This window comes from Argopecten irradians, chromosome 14 (assembly GCF_041381155.1).
Source record: "Argopecten irradians isolate NY chromosome 14, Ai_NY, whole genome shotgun sequence".
Classification (NCBI taxonomy): Eukaryota; Metazoa; Mollusca; class Bivalvia; order Pectinida; family Pectinidae; genus Argopecten; species Argopecten irradians.
The window spans coordinates 28027920-28049604 of NC_091147.1; the positions used below are offsets into that span (position 1 = coordinate 28027920).

Here is a 21685-nt window from a genome sequence, read left to right on the forward strand (position 1 = left end):
TTTCCCACCAATCGATCTGTTAAAACAAAGCTAAGCAACCTTAGATGTTGATGGACCGCACAAACATAACATAATTACAACGCTATTTATCAAAACTCATGTAACTGGGTGCAGGATTTACAACAAATTTAATACCTGCCTCTACCAGGGATCGAACTCGGTACCTCTGAATTACTAACCTAACGCTCAACCGATTGAGCTATAGAGAAATTCTCTCTAGCCGAGCGGTATATTGCGGTTAGTGTTGAATTTGGTTTCACTCATTTCAGCATTATTTGGAGATATCTAACAATTGGATGAGGATATATTGTTTGAACTTTTTCATCTCCATTTATCCTGTACCCTCAAAATTAAATATTAAATAATGCGTTTCATTTTGGTATTAAACTTGCGTTATACTATCTATTTCCAATTATATGAAATCGCACAAATTTACTATATTATATAATTCATTAATATCAATCAATTAATTATACATTTGCATAAATTGATGGACATTTATGTGTCCGTATAGTATGACAAGCAATATAACATTGAAACTAATTCCACGAGTTGTTTGTAATACAATGTATAAATATAAACTTTATATATTTTACATCGATTTCGAAACAAGTTATGCGCGCGAGGGCTCTTAAAGTGGGAGGAAACCGGAGTGCCCGGAGAAAACCCAAGTGATCGGGTAGGTGACCCTTGACCTTTTCACGTCCGTGCCGGAGATCGAACCCCGGCCGGATAGGTGAAAGGCGAGTGACTTAACCACTACACCACCCGAACACCGTATACATATACATGTATACGTACACGTTTTTTCAAAGCAACTTTTTGAAAATATGAAGTTTGACTATACCAAGAGCATTTGAGATATGTATCTTGAACTAAGATGAGAGTGTTCTCCAACCTCAACCCCACCCCACCCTCCTAGTGTGAGCCTATGAAGCCCCATTTTTATATTTATTCTCTATATTTATACAGTATATGCATCTTGCATTTTATTTATACATATTCAAAAGTCGGAAATCAATAAATATGTATTTATTTTTTGCATAAAAATCGTTTTATGTAGGCCTATATCCATATGTTAAATGTTACGTAAAGTAAAAAACGACACCTCATATAATAGGGCATATTAGAAAAAAATAATACAGTGTGCGGTTAAATTTTTTTCTTCAATCAAGAAGCCTACCTTGACGGGAATTCAAATTTCTCTATATCGTTCCAAGTATTTGTCAGTAAATTGTGCGTTTCCTCTTGGTTGGGAGTTTGGCACAATAATCCCATATCCAAATAAAGTGGCCCATTTTTATTTGGCGGACTCGGGAACTGAGTATTCTGAGTCACTAAAATTTGCGACGTGTCAATTTTAGATTTAACATCTTCGACGATTTCTCCTGTCGGTGTTTGACTTTGTGTGGTTATCGGTTTAGGCATGAAAAAGGTATCTATTGTTGTTGATAACCAACTCATGCACTAAACACCGGAAACCCAAGATCCACAGTAATAAACTAATACGACTTGAGGTTTCGATTTCCGGACTTAAAATAACATTGTAAACTGCTCCAGTATCTGCGTGCTTTAATATCATATAAATTTAAATTAAAGTTAGTTTAGATTATTTTTTATTAAATTTACAAGACCATGGATTATAAAAAAAATCATAGTAGGATTTTTTATGTGCAAGCCCGGGCTTTTTTTTATATAGCAAGCTACGCCACTGCCAGTTTTACCGGTTTCTGGTTACACTTTAATAGCAGCCGGGACTGGGTTCGATTAATAAAGAATTATTCACGGCTAGGGATATCTACATGTATGGATGGCCATAGTGCGATATAATGCACTTGTTGACTGCGATAATATACGTACTCTCCAAGGCTATGATATTGAAAACTATCTATTTGGAAACAGGAAGTCTACATAATATGACTATCTCAATAATCTATATTTAAACTTGCCCCGTAATATAGCCTAACCGAACAGAGTCTTTAGTGCATGACTTCCGGTTGGTATTCAGGACATCATTATAATCGCAACGTCATTATCACGTCGTCATTATATTTGTTACGTCACGTAGACGATCACGGAATATGGATGTTGAAATTGTTGAACTGACGTTTCCAATATAAGTATACCTCCCTTATGAATCACAGTCGCTGAATAGCCAAGAAGTCTCACATCGTGTATCCCGCGGAGCTCCATGTTCAAATACGTTGCAACAGTGTTACTTTGGACAAACAAAATCACTTCTAGGGTGGCGCGAGAAGCATATTGTATTTGCCAATTATGATAAAATGTATTATTATAATCCAAGTGAGAATCCTGCATTCTGTTTGGTCGAGATATATTTGGTATTTCACACTATCACACGACAGTTAGCATTATAACAACGGGAGACAGTAGAAACGTTCGTAGCAACCCCCTAGCAACGGGTGATAGTGCATTTTTGACAGTACAAAATAGTAAGCGCCCGAAATAAATGGACACTCGTTTCTTTTTTCGACGCCATCTTTGTTTATTGAAGCGACGCTAAAAATTTATCTTGAGTTACTTAGTAGTAGTTTTGCCAAATTAGTCTGTTTATTAATATTTTTTTTCTTTTTTTTTTCAAATTAACTACGGTCACCTTTCCGTTTACACGTGTTCGCTTACTGTCCAAGCGCTATATGTTAGTTTTTATTAATCCAGTCGGTGATTAGGAGAACGGAAGACATGCGATTACAAGCGTCTTTATCGCACCTCGGACAGAAATGTCCCCTAATAATTGCCGTCACGTGGTGACCCCCTAACACTTTATAGGGGGTCAGTAAATTTTATTCATGGTGCAATATGGCGGCTCTCCCCTTCGCTTCAAAATTTAAACACATTCTCTTCAACTAATTTTACCATTTTCATAACCGTAAAATATAAAATATCTAACTTGCTAAGTTTGTTTTGTAAAATTAACTAAACGTTCATTCTCCACTAAATGTACAAATTCCATTATTAAGTGTCCTCTATCAATATCGGGACTTAAAAACCATGTTTGTATATCATGTTTGTTTCACACGTAAAATATATTGATTGATCTTCGAAAATAATCAAGTGTTGTTCCTCTGACCAATTAAGATTTTTCTCAACATCACATTAAATATGGCTCTCGTGACGAATTTCGACTGTCCTCTTAAGCTATAATGTATTTCATAAATCATCTGTGACTAAGGAAATGGGTTAATGATACATTTTTTTCGATCATATCATAGATATTAGCATAGGCAATGAGAATAGACAAGTATTGGCACACAAAATGCTTAGATATTTTTTATATAACTTATTTTATCATTGTCACAAACTATGCTGGCAGATACGTTACAAACAAATAAAATCATGTACACAATTGATGTATTATCAAATGTCCACGTTTTTTTCGTGATAATGAACTTTAATATGTATACTTACTTTTGCCTTAATGACAAGGACACATCCATTAACAATTAAATGGACAGGTGCGATCTAATCTTGAAAATATACATGTTACGCAACGACATCAACAGATACGTTACTACTATGTACTTGATTACCTAAGATGCCACTTTCCCACAGAGATAAATTCACATCACAGTTTGAAAAATATATAATACTAAGTGTTACAATGTTTGTGGTTTGGTCGACAAGTCACACGGTGTCATTTAAATGATGAGAGGGGTTAGTGTTGGTCAGTACGTTACCGACAGATACGTTATGGACAAATACCCATATCGACAGAAATTCTCACGCTTGTCATAAAACATTCGAAATAAGCTTAACCACGTGGCAAGTGTCCGAGAGTTTGTCAATAGTTTACAAGCGGGAAGATTCGTTGTGTTGCCAGTGTTGGGAAACTCGAAATAAGAAAAACCTTTACTTTCCTTTAGTAATTACCTGTACATAGTAACATATATATACATTTCTGATAATAATCACATGATTTCTAACACTAGTTAGCTGTATTGATTAAGCTATTAGGTATATAATTAATTGTTAAATGTATAAATCACATATCAAAATAGTAACGTATCTGGTATAAAAGATCACGTATCTGTTTGATGAAAGATGTACCTTTAACTCTAATATTTAGTGTAAAACCCTTTAAAATAGTGTTACATCGACTAATTCAAATACATTTTATAGCCAGATATTGTTAGAATGTTTGTTATACTAATGATACGGTAATGTGATATATAAACATAAAATAACGTATCTGTTTATTTGGTAACGTACCTGTCATATTTGGTAACTGATCTGTACTTTTGTACGTAAACCATAATTTGAGTGAACTTGGTTTCATTTGTAGCAATTTGTTTCAGACTAGATATGGTCAGAAAATGTAAGTTTAGGGTTGTTTGTGGCAATCAAGTATGACGAAGACTGATACGTTTCTCAGGTGAAGGAAGGCGAGGACAATGAGAATGACTTTTTCCTTTTCTTCATGTCAAAAAACATCAACAAAGGACAAGTGAGATTTCGTTGGCCAATAATATCAGACGAACTGTTTATCCTGAGTTATCACATCTACCTGTCAGCAGTGCGAGTCGTTTTTTCCCCAATTAAATGACAAAAACGCTGAAACCATCCGCAGTCAATGGGAATCGGTGTAGACAGATACGTTACCAATATGGTACAAACATAATCATCCCTTCATCGACGCCGCTTTCAATAGTTTTGATCTATCGTTTGATAATTTCGATGTTGTAGTTTTGACTACAAGTTTTGAAGCAGATTCGTGTTATTAAATTGGTTTATTTTCTAATACTTCATAAAGACATATACCAAGAGAACAGATACGTTAGCGCTGCTAATTTAGGCAAAAATCATCTAAAGTATTGAAGAGAAGTGAGACCGCTGAAAAGTACGTTTTCTTTGATGCATTTTGACGAATTTATGAAACAGAAAAACATAATAATCCTGTCAGATTTCTACAGTCATATATTAAGTATGTTGTAACATATACGTTACTGTTTAAAGCAGGATTTTAATATCCTATACAGTAATTTGTGATTTATACAAATACAAAATTACTGACATGTACTGATGCAGATAAAGGTACAATTTGATAATAAGGAAAATATAGAAACAAAATACTTTGGTACTATTTTTATATGAAACTATTCGAACAGACTTATGAATCATACAAACCAATATTCACAAATGAACTTCTCATAACTGCAATTGATAAAGACAAGTTGCTTTCGAGACGGACAAATGGCTTTGAATGGAAAGAAAAGTCCAAAACCAAAGCAAAAATTCAGTTAAAGTGTATATTTTGTGGCATTTCGAATGACAAACCTCAATTTAGTTCATTTTAACAAAGTCATGTATCTGTTCTTTACCAAAAAATGATGGTTGACTGTAACAATTATAACTTTTCTTTGAGTAAAGATAGGAGCCAGCCCTTTTGGATTTAAAAAGTAGAGATATTTGCCAAACAAATGACAATACATAAGAACTTTGTTTTCAATTTTCATATTTTATGTTTTCATTTCTGAAAACATGCAAATTAGTGGAGAATGAACGTAAAATCGTTTTAATACTTCAAATTAAATTAAATGCATTTTTTTAAAATACGAGTTGTTTCCCCTACGCCAGTTTGAATGTTGATGACGTGGTACCATTCAAACGACAGTGATTACAAACAAATGGAGGGGTTGTTACTACATCAATCCTCACTCTGTTATCAATTTATCGGCATAACTTTTAAGTGATTATCTCAGCGAGAATGCAGAGATGATCAAGGAGATTGTGCTTAAAATGTTGGATGGATGTTTGTGTCACTTTTGTTTGTGATGCTTTCAATACACAGCCGGCCTAGTGTTGTACTGAGGTTACATATATTTTTTGTAGGTCTTCTGTGCACATATGAATGTCGAAATTATCGTTGATTTATGAATTATTCAGTATTATTCTGCAGGTTCCTTATACAGTATATTTGCAGATTACGGAAAGAAATACATAAATAAATATGTAGTCTAGGCCAATTATTTCAAAAGAGACGCCGATTGTTTGTTAATTGTTATCATTCGCCAGCATGGTTCAAGTTTGATTTCAGATTTTTCCCAAACAAATAGGAAACAAAGAACTAATGAAACAAATAAATGGTCCTCGATGCGATAAATTCGTTATATAGTCAGTTCATGACCCCCTATAAAGGCATAGAGGATCAGTAAGAAGTATAGGAGGCTCGGGTTACGCCCTCTATAAATCTTACTGACCCTCTATGCTTTATAGGTGGGTCAGTAACTAACTATATAACTAATTTAGTAATATTGTGAAGTTACTAACGTTGTAAACAGACGACGGGACGAAACCAGAATTCATCGAGATTTACAAAAACGATTTTAACAAACGCAGGAGACAAGACAACAAGAATATGTCACTGAGTGCTTATTGCGAGTATTCTGTTTTACAATGCAATGGTAATAAGCGTTTCTGAGTACAGTAAGGAATGTGATATGTTATCTTACTGCCGACGGTGAGTTTTCAACTTTTGCTAAAATAAGTAAATTGTTTCAATAGATTGCACATACCTGAAAACTAGTTTTGTTTCTGGACTTTTGGTATAATAAAATAAATACTAAATATAGAAGTTGCAGTCGGTAGGACCGTAAGTGGGGCGTTTGAGTAAGATTTTAGTATCCAAAGCAATTAACATCTTACGTCGTCAATTAATTAAATCTGGTACAATGTAAACTTAAAACATTTTGGTGAACATTTATGAGATATTCACAAGGAAACATTCATTTATATATTCAGTTTCATCATCTGTCGTTATCGTCTCTTCCGGAACTTTTTGCTGCATCCAACCACAACTTCTAAGGTTCTGTTCCCGGTTTAGTTATAACACACGTAATTAAGCATTAAACTGCTTCCTGTGGAATCTATGTTCTATGTAAATGCCAGAGATTTGCAGACCAAGTTCATACTGCACGCTAGCGCATTATGAGTTGATTATATGGATCTCTGTGACAATAATGAGTAATAATGAATAGTTAAAACTAATAACCTCGGAGCAAAAGTATTGTGAAGCATTCAAAGAAATGAAATATTCTTCTTCCTCCTGACACAAGTCTGTAACACACTAATCATAGTTCCATAAATTGTATCTTCTGTTTATCTCCATTAGGCTTTGTTTTATCCTATTTGGCCATCTGGTAGCTAGACTTTCATACTCAGGCTTTTGTAAAACGGCTGTGAAGTAAGAATACATACATATATACACTATGGCTATTCTCTTAATGGCCGGTTTCCATTCATGATATTGATCCTAAGACCGTGCTGACTGTCATTAAGCGCCAATTGCCCTTTGAAAGTCCACCAGAGTTTAGCAGAAAATTCCAACAAGAATATAGACTATCCAGAACGTTTTTCTTCATCACCCGAACACTTGTTACCGACTGGGACAAGATGACCGACTGGGACAAGATGACCGACTGGGACAAGATGACCGACTGGGACAAGATGACAACCACCCTGTACAATCTTGTCTACCAGTAACTATTGTCGCCATCCATACAGACAAGTACGAGTAACCCATTCGTTAGCCTCTTTTGGCCAAATGTGACATGAAAAAAAAGTTAACAGTACCATGTCCTCTATATGTACTACTCGGTCCATTGGACTCATGTTTCAGACCTGTCGTGTGAAATAAAAATACATACATAGACGCACTATGGCTATTCTCATCATTACTGGGTTCAATTCAGGAAAGCGGCCCTTAGATTGTGCTGATTTCCAGTAAGCGTTGATAGCCCCTTGGAAGTCCCAACGAGTTTGGTAGCAAATCCCAACGAGTGTATAGACTATTCAGAACGTTTCTCCTCCCTGGTCCTCGTCGTACTGAACCTGTATCAGACGGTGCAATGTCTCATCACGTCTTCTGTTGTCTCCAAACTCGTGACAACACAGGAATATCAGGAACAGGAAGTACGGTAAAGGTGGGATGAATAGGAATCTATGTTTCAATATCTCTAAGCAAAAGTGAGGTAGATATATACCATTGCTATCAAGCTTGTTGGTATCTATGTATATTTTTTGAAGTATCTCTAAAGTATTAAGTCGATACAACTGATTTTTGTACATTTGTTTTAGCTTCTGATGAATCCCAAAGTTGTAAAATGAAGTAGGACGCGAGGTTTATAACTTGTCTACTTGTTTCGAGATATTTACTGAAATTTCCTGTCAGAAAATGAACAGTTGCCAAGTGCAACGCTCTTGTGCCCATGGAAGCATCTGGAGCCATCAAGTACTTATGTTTCTTCATTCTCTGGTATCTGGCCTTGTTACCTGAAGCAGTCCAATCTGCAAGTTCCATTAACATTTATGTTGATGACAGATAGCTAATTTTCCTCATGGAGCAGTGAAATGTCGGCACTTCTTCAAAATCCGACTTTGATGCATATATAGGAAGTTAAACGGCTTGCTGATGCAGCTACATGGTGGTTCTATTAAAACATCTCCGAAAGCTTTTCGTCGTAGTCCATAACCGATTCTTGTACTGTCCTTCGTCGTTGAAGTTCAGTATGTACAGAAGTCTTACAAGTCCTCCCATATTGTAGGTTTATAAAAGTTTCCGACTGAAAGACACATCCACTTTATCTCTCGATAGTTATCCAGAATGTCCAGTAGTATTTGTTGGTGTTTTCCGTGAATTTTTCTCTGAAACAAGTTGTTTGCTGGAATGAAGTAGTTAGAACAGACGCCAACCTTGACCTTGGCATTTAAAATGTTGAAACAAAACCAAAAACAGTACAAGAGGTTTTTGAATTGCCACAACATTTCGCTGGAGTTTTCTATGGCATGAAACATTGTTATCTTTAGGAAATAGGAGCACAAGATGTCGTCATCCCCGAAGTTGTTTTTTTTTCAGAGTATCTTTGATTTGATACAGGAAATATTTCAAAAGTTTGTATACCTTGACTTGGAGGTGACTGAAGGAATGAACTAAAGATCTTTCTGCAGTTGCAAATGAGATTCTCCATAGTAAAAATGTGTCATCCGAACACAGACTGGGGATCACTTATAAATATTACCACTTTTGCTGAACAAACATATTATCCATTGAATTCATTCCAACAAAATTGTAAATGCTTCAAACGAAGAAGTAATTCTATAAAAAAAATATGCCCAATATTATAGGAGACTGCTTTGTAAAATTTATTTTTGGTCCTTATACAAAGCTTCATGGGTTTGAATTATATATGTAAAAAACAAGAGAAAATCTCTATTTTACATACAAGCCCAATGTCTAGATACATAGCATAGAGTTATTGTGTGTTTCTAGCAGGGCATTAGGAATTTGCCTGATTTTACGCGACATGATCATAAAAGGTGACTAAATTTTGTTTAGTGTTAATCATCAGAGAAATGAGGTCAACACGAGTTTTTTTCGGCTGAGTGACTGTCGCAATAATGAGTTCTGACTCCCAAGGTACAATTGTATTTCGTCTTTGCATATTACAGAGTTAGCTCCCTTGCGGGAAGTATCCATAGTGACAACATTATTCTGTGACCGAATCTCAGGTTGTTTTCACTGAAACCTCTGAAGTTACACTGGCAAAGACATGGCGTCACAAAGTCACAAGAGTAGATAACTCTGTAGTATGCACATTAAAAATACATATACCTGAAGTTCATCCATTTTGGACATAAAAGGCTACAGTCCATGTACTGCTGACATGCAACTAACACACAACCTCACGTGGCCTTGTCTAACTTACACAATATAAATGCTTTGCGGTTTATTTAGAGAACACTCGCATGTTTGTTTTAATGTCCATAACATAAAATATCTTTTCACATCCTTATACTTAAAAGAACATGTGTAGAAGAACAGGGAAAATACATATGATTCCTGTCGAGTGTCCCAACCAGGAATCGAACCCCGGTCTCCGGTGTGAAAAACTACGGCTCTACCGACTGAGCCAAAGAAGCATGCTCCGTCAGCTGAGTGACAGAGACCGTATTTAACACTATGTACAAGTCACACCGACCCGCTCCTTTTACACATGAACTGTACAGAATTCACTAGCCTATAACCTGATGCACCCCTAAAGACATTCTTCTAAATCAAAGACTAGATCAGTCCATTATGAAATTTCAGGGTTGAATGAGTCAAGTAAAAACATAACAAAGTATGCAGTGACTTTAACTTTTATTCCCCAACCATTTATTTTCACTCATCCATATTCTCAACATGCAAACAGTATAGTGTCCTATAGCTAATTAGTAATAATCTATGCAACAGGTCAATCTGCCTGTTGCTATGGTAACAGAAGTGACCCCTCACATCCATAGTAACCATCTTTAGCGACACCAAGTCTCTGTGAAAGGTGAATTGTTTTCATGTGGTGTTCACCAAAATCATATTCTCCAAATTTCTGAAAAATATAAAATCATACGTTTTTATAATACACAACATCGATACGTATAACAATTGTGAAATCTTAATTGAGTAAAATCATGTTTTTTTCTGACAATGGAGAAAAAGACGTATCAAGGGACATAACTCATAATATGAATAAAATCAATGTTTACAGTTGTACATGATTGTATTAATTATATAGAATCTTAACAGCTAATGTTCTAATACAGAATGATAGATAAATCATCTTCGTGAAGGCACTAAAATGGGGGTTCAAAATCGAGAGTCTCCCTCCAAAATAGGAATGGTTGGCAAGTATGAGGCAGTCACTACTAATGTGAGTATATAATTTGTTTGTGCTCACCTAAGTCCAAAAAGGCCCCAATGTGACATAACATTTAAACTTTCGATAAAATAAGAACCAAGAGATCCCAAAGGAATCTTGTGCCCATCATTGAATGATGTACGTTTAAGGAAGGAGGGATCTTTCATCTGCTCTTCCCTTTCTTTCCATCTTCAATTGAAGAATTTGATAAACACAAGGGAAACTACATAATGTCTACATAACAGCAATGCAAAATACTTCAATCATCAAAATCTGGGTCCTTTTCGAATTCTAATCAGTTCCATATTGTGATATATATGCCAAACTACATAGAGGGAACCCTGCATTTGCAAATGACTCTGTATAAAGACCACCTCTGTACAAAGACCACCTGCTTAATAAGACCTTTTTAGGATACTCAATAGTAATTTATAATATTTTGATCCAGTTACAAAGACCACTTTTCCCTCATAGACTTTTATATTTACACCTGCTCGGTTTGTTCACTATACACAAATACTAGCCGATTTTGTTTACCATAACTGCATTGAACTTTGAACTTGCGTATGAAAATGTTCTATGTAACTTAAAGCGGTTACTTTTTTTTTAAAAGAAACACATGGCTTTGTTTACATTTTGATGCAACATTACGCGTATGTTGATGTTTTTCATAGAATTTTGGAAAAATGTAAACAATACATATATTTTTTATATTTATACATGATACCAACATTTTTTAAATTAACAATTGTAAAAGAAACAGGAAAAATATCCCGACCGGGGCGATGTGCAGTGCTGTCAAATGTAAACATTACCTCTGTGTCTGTGTTAGGCCTACAATCTAGTCTTTGGAGTGGACGGGCATGAGACCCTCTGACAGAGGTCAGTTATAAACATATCCTCTTGTCTTTGTTCTTTGAGAATTTAATCATGTGTATTATAAAATATGCACCTCTAGTAATCCACGTGTGTTAATTCCAAATGGCTGTCTATTGGCCATCTGGAGTCTTTATTTGTCCTCATAACGCAATGCTCATAACTATAGCCACCAAAAGATACATACAAATGAAAATTCAAGAGAAATCCCTTCTATAATTTCTGAGAAATAGCGATAACAAACTCCAATTGTCAAAATATATTATGATTGGTCCCAAAATGCAAAATGCATAAATAACTAGCTATAGACACCAATTGGAACAGATGCATGAAGTTTGAAAGAGATCCTTTCATTACTTTCTGAGAAATAGTGATATCAAATTTAATTGTCTAAATCCAAGATGACTGCCTATCGACCATCTTCGTTTTCAGATTGGTCCCAAAATTGAACCATGTTTTTGTTTCACTATTACTCATTTCCTAAGGACAAAAAGAACTTTATATATATATAAAATGAGACAGATCCCTTCAGAACTCTCTGAGCAATACCAAGAATTGTTTATGGACAAGAAGGTTGCATGAGCAACTAACAACAAATGACGGGAGACATGAATAGTCTCCCTCCCCTCTCCCCCAGTTTTATTTCATCAAACAACGTAAAACAGAACTACCATGAATTATAAAATGATGCAAGATTTATGTAAAATATCAAACTAACTTTAAGCAGACTCATTGCATCAAAAGACTCCCTTTCCTTGTGTTGTGGACCCTTCTGATCTCTCTGATCGTTAGAGTGTGACTTTCGGTCTTGGTGTCTGGGTACTGTTGCACCAGTAGGATCGCGCCTCATTTTGGTATTCATGACAGTTATGTGAAGCTTGACCGAGGCATATGACTCCTGCATAAGACCAGTGATGCTGAACTTATCAACAATACGGTCCACCAAAATCTGTAGTCTGTAGAAAAGGAAAAATAGCTTAATTGTTTGCTTGACAAACGTTGGAATATCGTGACTGAAAGGGCACTTTTGTTATTGGTGTTTTGTAGGAGGGGACTTAACTCTGCGACCACTAATAATACTAATGACAGTAACCCTTAACTTTCATATTCGCCAGAAACTGAGCAGTCATGCATAATGATGATTGGCAACAAAACAAGAATTCCTACCTACATGTGACTTCTTTTTGGTAATAATTCAATTTTGGATTTACAGTAATAAAAGTTCTATTGACATAACTTGTAGGTATTATAGTAACTAGTACTGTGTTCACTTGTATATAATTTACATAAATTCTGATAGCATAGCCCTAAATGGTGAAAATTGACAAAGTTGTGTAACATGAAAGGAGAAAATGTTATGGCCAGATCAGAATACTAGCTAGATGCTCTACTGACTGAGCTATCTGGTCGATGATCATTGACCCAGAATAATTCTGGTAAATTGAATAGCACATGGAAACAAATTGGTTAACAGTAATTAAACTGAGCAAATAATGAGAAAGCTCCATTAGTATACTGTCTCTACTTATATATTTTATATACAATTGAATATAAAAACAAATAATGTATAGCCTGATATTTTCGCGGATACATTTTCACAATTTCACAGGACATTGTTAAGATAGCAAAAATTTGATCCGTGAAAAAATTAAAGGGCCACTACCTTTCTGAAACGGCTGTTAATTTTTAAAATGGGAATGTAAAACAAAATTAATGATTTAATACAGCCACAAAAGTTACTAATTTACTGTGAATACTACACTTGCCATCACCTTACTCATAATTTAACTTAATAATTAAATGCTAATTTTATAACGCGGGTCGTTTTATGTTTCCCACCGTCGTCCTTATTGAATCATATATTCCATATTTGTATATTACAGGTTTTACCTCATCTCTGAGAAGGTATCGATAGTGACTACATTATTTTGTGCAAGCAATTTACGTCACTTTCTCTTAAAAGTATGATCCCCTTAAAGCCAGATCGCAAAAATTGACTTTTCTTGTTTTTAGATCAAATCAGGAAAATTTTGATTTGCCATTAATAACCTGGCTTTACGGTAGGGAGTATACATATAGTCACATGTGAGTATATAGATACCTGTCGAGATCCTCGCCTGGCTCCACTTTAGCGTACAGAACATCAACACAGCTAGGATCGTCATTCATATACTCTATACCCTGTATACGAGGACACAGTCTCTGGCCTTTCAGGATGGGTCTGAAAATAGTACAAAAACATATAGATAGTCTCTTGACTTTCAGGATGGACCTGGAAATAGAACAAAATCACATATCTTATATACAAGGACTCAGTCTCTGGCCTTTCAGGATGGGCCTGAAAATAGTGAAAAAACATAAATGGACTGACGAAGGGGTTTCAGTTGTGGGGTCAGGCCAAGTTTTATTCTAATTCTGATCCCCTTCTACTATGGATGTTTGTGGCAAAATTTGGTTAAATTCCGTTTACGCCTGTATGACTAGACGTAATCAAAAGGAAATGTTGATGAGTGGACAGCTGGATGACCAACGCCATACCATGGTAATATCATTCTCTTTATTCCTCAAAAATTGAAGCTAAGTTGAACAATTTTGAAATTTTAGTCTGGAAAAGCATCTTGAATGGATCATACTAATAAACGGACAGAGCCTGATATAAAATCTACCAAAAATGTGTTATGCAAGGATTAATTATACCATTACTCTCCCTAATTTTAATTTTTGGATCCCCTGAGAGCGTGTATAATAAAATAAATTAATGTTTACAGTGATCAGTTATTCTTTAATTGTCAGATTTTAAAAATTTGTTTGTTAAGAAAGCAATTTCAATGAATTACCCAACAAGATCTTCATGACACTGTTGAAGGACATCAAGTGTTTGTTGGACCTCGGCGTCTGACAGAAGCACCAGTGTTCCTATCGTCAGATGTAACTTTTCAGATTTCTGGAATATTGAGGCGTCAATTCCTCTGTCCTATTTACACAAGAAAGATAAACAACAACTTTAACTCATTCATCCCTGAACTTTCATAATGGACTGGTCAAGTCTTTGATTTAGAACAGCCTAAATGTGTCTTTAGGGGTGTACCAAAACTAATTTCATCCCCTAAACCAAGCTGATACAAAAAATTGTTATTTTTTGCTCTATATAATTTTACATAGGATTTCCTAACATTCCGTGGTTTCTAGTAACATTTAAGATTCAAATTACTGCTTTTAGAATAATGAAGTTTAGACAGTCAACCAATACATTAAGCAGGGCAAATGCATCCTCGATACTCCAGGGGTTCTGATCACTTACAATCTCTACACCCCTGGACTATTTCATAGTAAAACTGGAGGCAACAGAACAGGTAATTTAGTCCTTTGATGCATATCAAAAGAGCCATATAATGATACACTGCGGTTGAATGTGTGGCTTTGCAGTTGGGCTTCGCTCTCTTAGATCTGTAGTCTTCAAAAAAATCTTTGCTGGCCTATGGTTGATCAAATATTTTCCACTGAGCTGCTTTCAATTTCACTTTGAGATAGCCAAGGGGTGTATAGATTGTAAGTGATCGAAACCCCTGGAGTATCTAAGATGGGGCAAATAATAAGCAACAAAACTTAACTCAGATCAATATTCAGCATTTACATACGGCATATCTAATTTTGTTATGTTTGTGGTCAGATCAATCTTCGCAGAATTTAATACTCCATAAAAGTTTCTAACAACAACAAAGTCTTAAAATTGTTGCAGTTCTTATACGATGAACCATGAAATTTTATGCCCACGAAATTAAATCACTATACAGTATTACAGAGTTATCTGCCCTTGTGGTTAGGTATCGATTGTGACGTCAGGATAATGCAAGCATAACGCCATAACTTTCATAGAAAATGGCATGAATTTCATTTACAAAATAATGACGTCACAATGGATACTCAACCACAAGAGAGCTAACTCTGTAAAATGAAAAGATGAAAAATCAGTTCAAGAGAAAAAAATTTTTTTTAGATATATTTGTGGTAAAAAAATTTGTATTTGAACAGTCTCACCCCATCACATTCTCGCAACACATCGTCTTTAAATTCCAGGAAGCGGTCTATTAACTGGCTACTTGTTATCGGGATGGAGAGGAAGTGAGTAAAAGTCTCCTTTTGGCGGGCACTACTTGTTATCACATCAATCCTTGTCTTGGCTGAGATGATTCCCTTTCTTTCTGCTCCCGCAATTACTGAAATAATAAAGTATACCAAGTTCTTTCTGTATCAAATATCATATTCAAAAAATTTTGAAAGGTTCAGCTAGCTAGTGGTAAGCAATACCAACAAATCAGTATGAGCTAGGGACTTGTAATGTATCAAACACATACATGACTATTTTGTTTATTGTATCATAAAAAAAAATTAAATATGAAACAACAGGCCCATTAGCCTAAACGGTCATCTGACTATTGGCACAATACAACATAGTCATATAAAGATTTTAGCCATTTTGACCCCTGTGATCTTGAATGAAGGTCAAGGTCATTAATTTGAACAAACTTGGTAGCCCTTTATCCCAGTATGCTACAGGTCCAATATCAGTACCCTAAGCCTTCTGGTTCTTGCGAAGAAGTTGTTTCAAGATTTTAGCTTTTTTTTACCCCTGTGACCTTGAATGAAGGTCAAGGTCATTCATTTGAACACCTTGATAACCCTTCATCCCAGCATGTCAGGGGCCCAATACAGTGTAACTTCCCAAAACCGAACCTTCTCAAAACCGATCACCTCTAGAAACCGAACATGGATGTCATGTACGAAATGAATTCCTCTTTATTAATAGTATATAAAACTTCCTAAAACCGATCCAGCCCAATTCCGAATACCGGACCGATTTTGAGATTGAAATAGTCAAATGTAACTAAAATACACTTCTGAAAACTGGCCTTACCTTAGCAACACCGATAGGTTGCATCGAGGTCTGATCAACCGACCGTGAAATACACATGTACCTGTACTTTAGTTGACGTATGCCATGTCCTGGGGCATGTATACGGATGTGAAGGCTATAGGTATAAGTACACGGTAATTATACCCAAGATGGTGGTGTTATTATTTAATCATGTCTATTCTTTAGATATCTAACGAAGGTCTACCACGTGCACACGGTTTGTTTACTGTATAAAAACAAGCAGAGCTAGTAATAAAGAGAAAGTTTTGTATTCAAATCAAACGGGTTTTTTATTTACATATGTAGTTGTCGGATAACGTAAATTATCTGTATGAAGAAGCCGAAGTCATGTATTGTTTTAGAAAATATCTATGTCATATAATGACCAGCATTGACTGATCATCGAGTAATTAGACCATATTATTTGATTCTTGACGTAACCGAAAGCGATCAGCCGTATGTAGGTTAGCGCAGACGAGATCATCCCCAAGAACATTCATGTAACTATATATATATATTATAACTAACTAAACTACGTTTATAAGCGGTAACAAAGTCAAGATTGTTGTAATTCATTCCTTTTAAAAGTATGATTCTCTCTTTTGTGATAACATTCACATTAACAATCAATATCGGTCGGTTTTAACAAACACTTGCCATACATGCGGTAGACTAAATGGTAGTGTAAAAAACGACTTCCGATCATTTAAATTCGGATCTTGATTATCGGTATTCGGTTCACTTCTCCAAATCGAACCCTTTCTAAACCAGCTGAAATTATATGCACCGACCATGATCGGTTTTGGGAGGTTCCATTGTATCAGGTCTCTAGGCCTCTTAGTTATTCACAAGAAGTTTTTTAAAGAATTTTAGCCTATTTGACCCCTGTGATCTTAAATGAAGGTCAAGGTCATTCATTTGAACAAACTTCGTACCCTTTCATCCCAGCATGCTACTGGCTCAATGTCAGTACCCTGGGCCTTCTGGTTATTGAGAGGAAGTCGTTTAAAACATTTTTGCTTTTTTGACCCCTGTGATCTTGAAAGAAGATCCAGGTCATTTATTTGAAAAAACTTGATAGACCTTCATCCCAGTATGCTGCAGACCCAATATCAGGTCTCTAGGCCTCATAGTTATTCACTAGAAAATGTTTAAAGGATTTTAGCCTATTTGACCCATGTGACCTTGAATGAAGGTCTAGGTCATTCATTTGAACAAACTTTATAGCCCTTCATACAAGCATGCTACAGGCCAAATATCAGTACCCTGGGGCTTTCGGTTATTGAGAAGAAGTCGTTTGAATGAAAAGTTTATCCACAACGGACAAAGGACGGCGCACAACGACGGACAGTGCATGATGACAATATAGGGGTGTAACAATATATCGAACTATCGATATATCACGATTGTATGCATCTCAACTCGTTCAATCGATGGCAATTTCAAAAAGTCCATAACAATCGCTGATAGTATGCCAAACTATCGATAGTTTCAATAGTCACATATTTTTCTGTAACTTGGACTAAAATCATGTACTCACAGAGGTTTCATACAGTAACAGACTAACAGTCACAATAAAATGTCACTTTTCCATGCTTTTCAATCCAAACGCAAACATCGACAATGTTCTCAATCACGATCTTCATTGCGTTTGAGTTGGTACTGACGCTAGCAGGTAAAGGAAAGTAACTTTAAACCAATACTACACTAGATGTACGTCATGGTGGCCAATTCATCGACTGGATTGTAATCGAATTCAGAGTGCAATAATATCACAATACTATTGCGATTGTATTCTGCAATATTCTGCACTATCGCAATAGTGTTTCCCTTAATAGCAATAGTTAAAATTGTAGGCAATAGTCACCCCTATGACAATAGGTTATCCTGACCCTTTGGATCATTAGTTATGTTGAAGACAAGATTAGCATTTGTTTCAATATGTTTGAGAATTATTCTGTTTGATATACTAGGAATCATTCTGATATATAAGCTAAAGTTCCTTCCCTTTGTTAATACTCTGTACAGACAAAACTTGTGAACAAAGGGAAGGAACTTTGGTATGTGAAACTGACTAGGAATTTGCTGTGATAATTTTGTGTTACCTATTGGACCTTCCTGTCCTGTCTTTGGAATCCTAACTTGTGTCTTTGTTTCGTTTTCTATGCGGCGCCGAGTTTCCCCTTTTCTACCAATGATGTGTTTGAAAAAAGCACTAGGGATATCCATAGATATCTGGAAACCATTCTCTGTCTCCTCTATTGGTGTTCGGGAGTCACAAATCTCATCATTCCATCCAGAGTCGAATGGTACCTCGGGGTCTGAAATAATAATATAATGATAATCTATGAAACAATTGTACATTATTTATGAGATGTTGCTGCATAAATCAGATGGTGACAATACAAAAGTGCATGCAACAATTTCAAATATATGTACTATTACCATATTTGACCCAATAGACACCGTCATCCATATATGCACGCCACTCACTCTTTTTGAGGTCTCAATTTCAGTTACCTCGATCTACATAAATACAGACTGAAACTTTTTGGGTTATTTTTCTTTAATTTTATTTTAGATTGAAACTTTGGAAACTTTGTAGGTTTTTTTATTTGATTTCTTTTGCAAATTGATTTATGTTTTCCTCTATGCAAAAATCATGTGGAATGTTAGCTAAAATTTGGTTTAATTAAGCGCCTTTTCATACAGTATTGTAACTGGATGACTTTTAGTTTATGTACTAAACATTATACTGTATACTATAACTATAAACAGCTTTATATCTGACATCTTATTTTTTTTCAAAGACAACATAAATTTTCTTTTCTTTGAAGCTTTAATTCATGTACAGCGCTAAATTTTGTAAAAAGCAATTTCCAGTGTTTGAACCACCAAATCGTGTTAATTTATACCCACACTAATAAATCATAAGTTACAATTTCATGGCTTTTTTCAGCATGATTTGGGGCTGATTTTTCGGCCCCATTCTCCCTGGCAAAGCCTCTAAATTTTTCCCAATGCAAGTCTAAACTTTCCCAAAAATCAAAGTTTCTTGAAAACTATCAAAAAATATAGCATGAACTTAGTTGACTGAAGCTTTAAGTATTTGTGAAATGGCTTCAGAAAATTACATCATAAACTACACTGAAAATAAGAAATCATATTTTTCATGCTTTAATTCATATTTCATAATTTTTCCCAAATCTGGGTTTTGTCACATGTTTTCCCAAATTCAAAGCCACAGGCCCCATTTTCAAAGCAATGAGAAAAAGCTTTTCAGCATTTGTACTAAAAATTGGCATTGCTTATATAAGAATCTTTACAATAATTTAAGAATTCAAATAAAGTCTTTTTTCTCACATTTGTACCTTCCTCTCTTACAACAACTATCTCTAGAATATTACCATGGAATTCTTCCTCTTCATCAGCTTCCACATCTCTGTGTAGAGAAGGATTTTTTCTGTAACAACGGTTTCCGATTTGGATAATTTGTGGTCTTAAAACATCCATTGTCAGCTGTACTAGTAATGTCTTGATCCCTCAACCTTTTTAATAAAACAAATACATGGGTAAAATTTTAAAGAAATCTTAATTGTTAAAGATGCTGCAATGCCCGATACTCATCATTTGAACAATGATGTATAATAGTGTTTATATATGACTAACTAACACAGAAATGCATACAAAATAATTTTAAGCTTTGTGTACATGCATGCACATTCAGTACTTAATTCTACATGTATATTGGGTAAAGTGCCATGGTGCATTTTTTTGGGATGTAATTTAATATCTTTAATACTTTCATCTTTATTCAAAATAAGAAGTTTTAACTTTTCAATATTGGTAATGGTGTAAGTTAAGTAACTTTTGATGCTAAAGATAAATAATTTGTCTACGCCTGAGTTCTGTTATGATAGAGAAAAAATACTATTTGAATTTCCCTAGTCTCGAGGTAGTGTGTTTCTCAATTCGATTCAAGACTCAATCAATAATCCTCGATACTCCAGGAGTTAAAGGGACAATTCAGTCTAAGAGAACATTAAAGTTTGTACATATATCGGAAAAAAAACCCAGTTCTAATGGAAATTAGATTAGTTGGTTTTACTGTGATATGCCATAAAAGCCCATGGTGGTGAAATGCGTGTGAAATGTTCAAACTTGCTTGCTGTCCGCCATAACACAATGTGGTCGAACAACTTGTATGCTGAACCCTGTCCCATGCTCGTAGAGTAATGCTACTGTTGTCTAGAACTGCTCAAATCGCTCTGACAGTAGTGTGTTAACCTTATAATTTGAATTGTCTTGCCTAAAAATCATTTTATCACCACCTCAGTGGTTATGTAGTTCATTTGTTTAACGTGCGTGACTTTTGCTCGGGTAAGGGTACGGCGTACATATTATACCTGCTTAATCGTATTGATCAACGATTTGTAATTACAACAGTATAAATTAAAATACTAAACAATGATGTGGAATTTGTGAACATTTTATGTTATATGTTTCATAAGAAATGTAGAACAATAGATTTATGCCATAATTTGTTTTGTGGTTATGTAAAAGAATTAGCTTGAGTGAATTGTCCCTATCACTGACAAAATGGTATTTGTCAATGATAGTATACGTAACCCATTGAGGATCAAGGATGAGACCCAATAAGCATTGGAAAAACCATCCAACAAAATTTCAGCAAAAATTCTTATCAATGCTTGAAGTAATCTGGAAAGAGCTTATCAACGGAATGGAGTATGGACAATTAATTATAACCTGCGATCCAAAAAATTGGTGAATATTTTCCCCCTTTTTAATCTGTAAATATATGAATTGTGTTTTGATCTCAGTGTCTACCTAGCAGTACTTTCAAATCCAGGAAGTGAAGTGATTATGTGAATGTTGTCCGGATCCGTCATCTACAAGATAGTCCTGCATTTCAGTACCAACGGGAATTTTAACATTAATGAAATAACTGTATGTAACTGTCAGCTGGTTGTACATGTTTTGTTGTATGAAGTAAACAAAGTACGTGTTGCAAGAAACTATGAACATATATATTTACACAAGCTGGTCTTAATATTGCTTACCATCCGTGTACAAATTCTCTACTTTCAGTTTACATTATATTTATACACGCGTCCGTACCTCCACTGTAAAGAGTTCCACTATGGTCTGACAGGTGCGTTCGCATAGAAAAACAGTTCCGACA

The 21685-nt window shown here is 35.2% G+C and overlaps 1 protein-coding gene and 1 pseudogene across 2 annotated transcripts; both read right to left on the bottom strand.

The window, feature by feature from the left end:
* Positions 1–7632: 7632 nt before the first annotated feature.
* On the bottom strand, positions 7633–8545 carry LOC138307135 (uncharacterized; annotated as a pseudogene).
* A 1594-nt stretch (positions 8546–10139) lies between these two features.
* On the bottom strand, positions 10140–21660 carry LOC138307494 (activating signal cointegrator 1 complex subunit 1-like). Of its 2 annotated transcripts, none has more exons than XM_069248269.1 (8): positions 21564–21660; positions 19890–20030; positions 18588–18803; positions 15606–15784; positions 14405–14541; positions 13669–13788; positions 12286–12523; positions 10140–10382 (listed from the first exon to the last, which is right to left on the bottom strand). In XM_069248269.1, the coding sequence occupies exons 2-8, from the start codon at positions 19993–19995 to the stop codon at positions 10266–10268; spliced, it is 1113 nt and encodes a 370-aa protein (XP_069104370.1). In that variant the 5' UTR covers positions 19996–20030; positions 21564–21660; the 3' UTR covers positions 10140–10265. The 2 variants fall into 2 exon arrangements, with proteins under 2 accessions (XP_069104370.1, XP_069104371.1); XM_069248270.1 differs by having other exon boundaries at positions 21539–21645.
* Between the last annotated feature and the right edge of the window lie 25 nt (positions 21661–21685).

Bases quoted from the DNA above. Each gene is read 5' to 3' on its own strand.
- LOC138307494 (XM_069248269.1), bottom strand. From the start codon at position 19,995: ATGGATGTTTTAAGACCACAAATTATCCAAATCGGAAACCGTTGTTAC. The intron at 18,804-19,889 runs GTAATATTCTAG...TTATTATTTCAG, and splicing joins TGAAGAGGAAGAATTCCATG to ACCCCGAGGTACCATTCGAC. The intron at 10,383-12,285 runs GTTAGTTTGATA...TATATTTTTCAG, and splicing joins ATGCAATGAGTCTGCTTAAA to AAATTTGGAGAATATGATTT.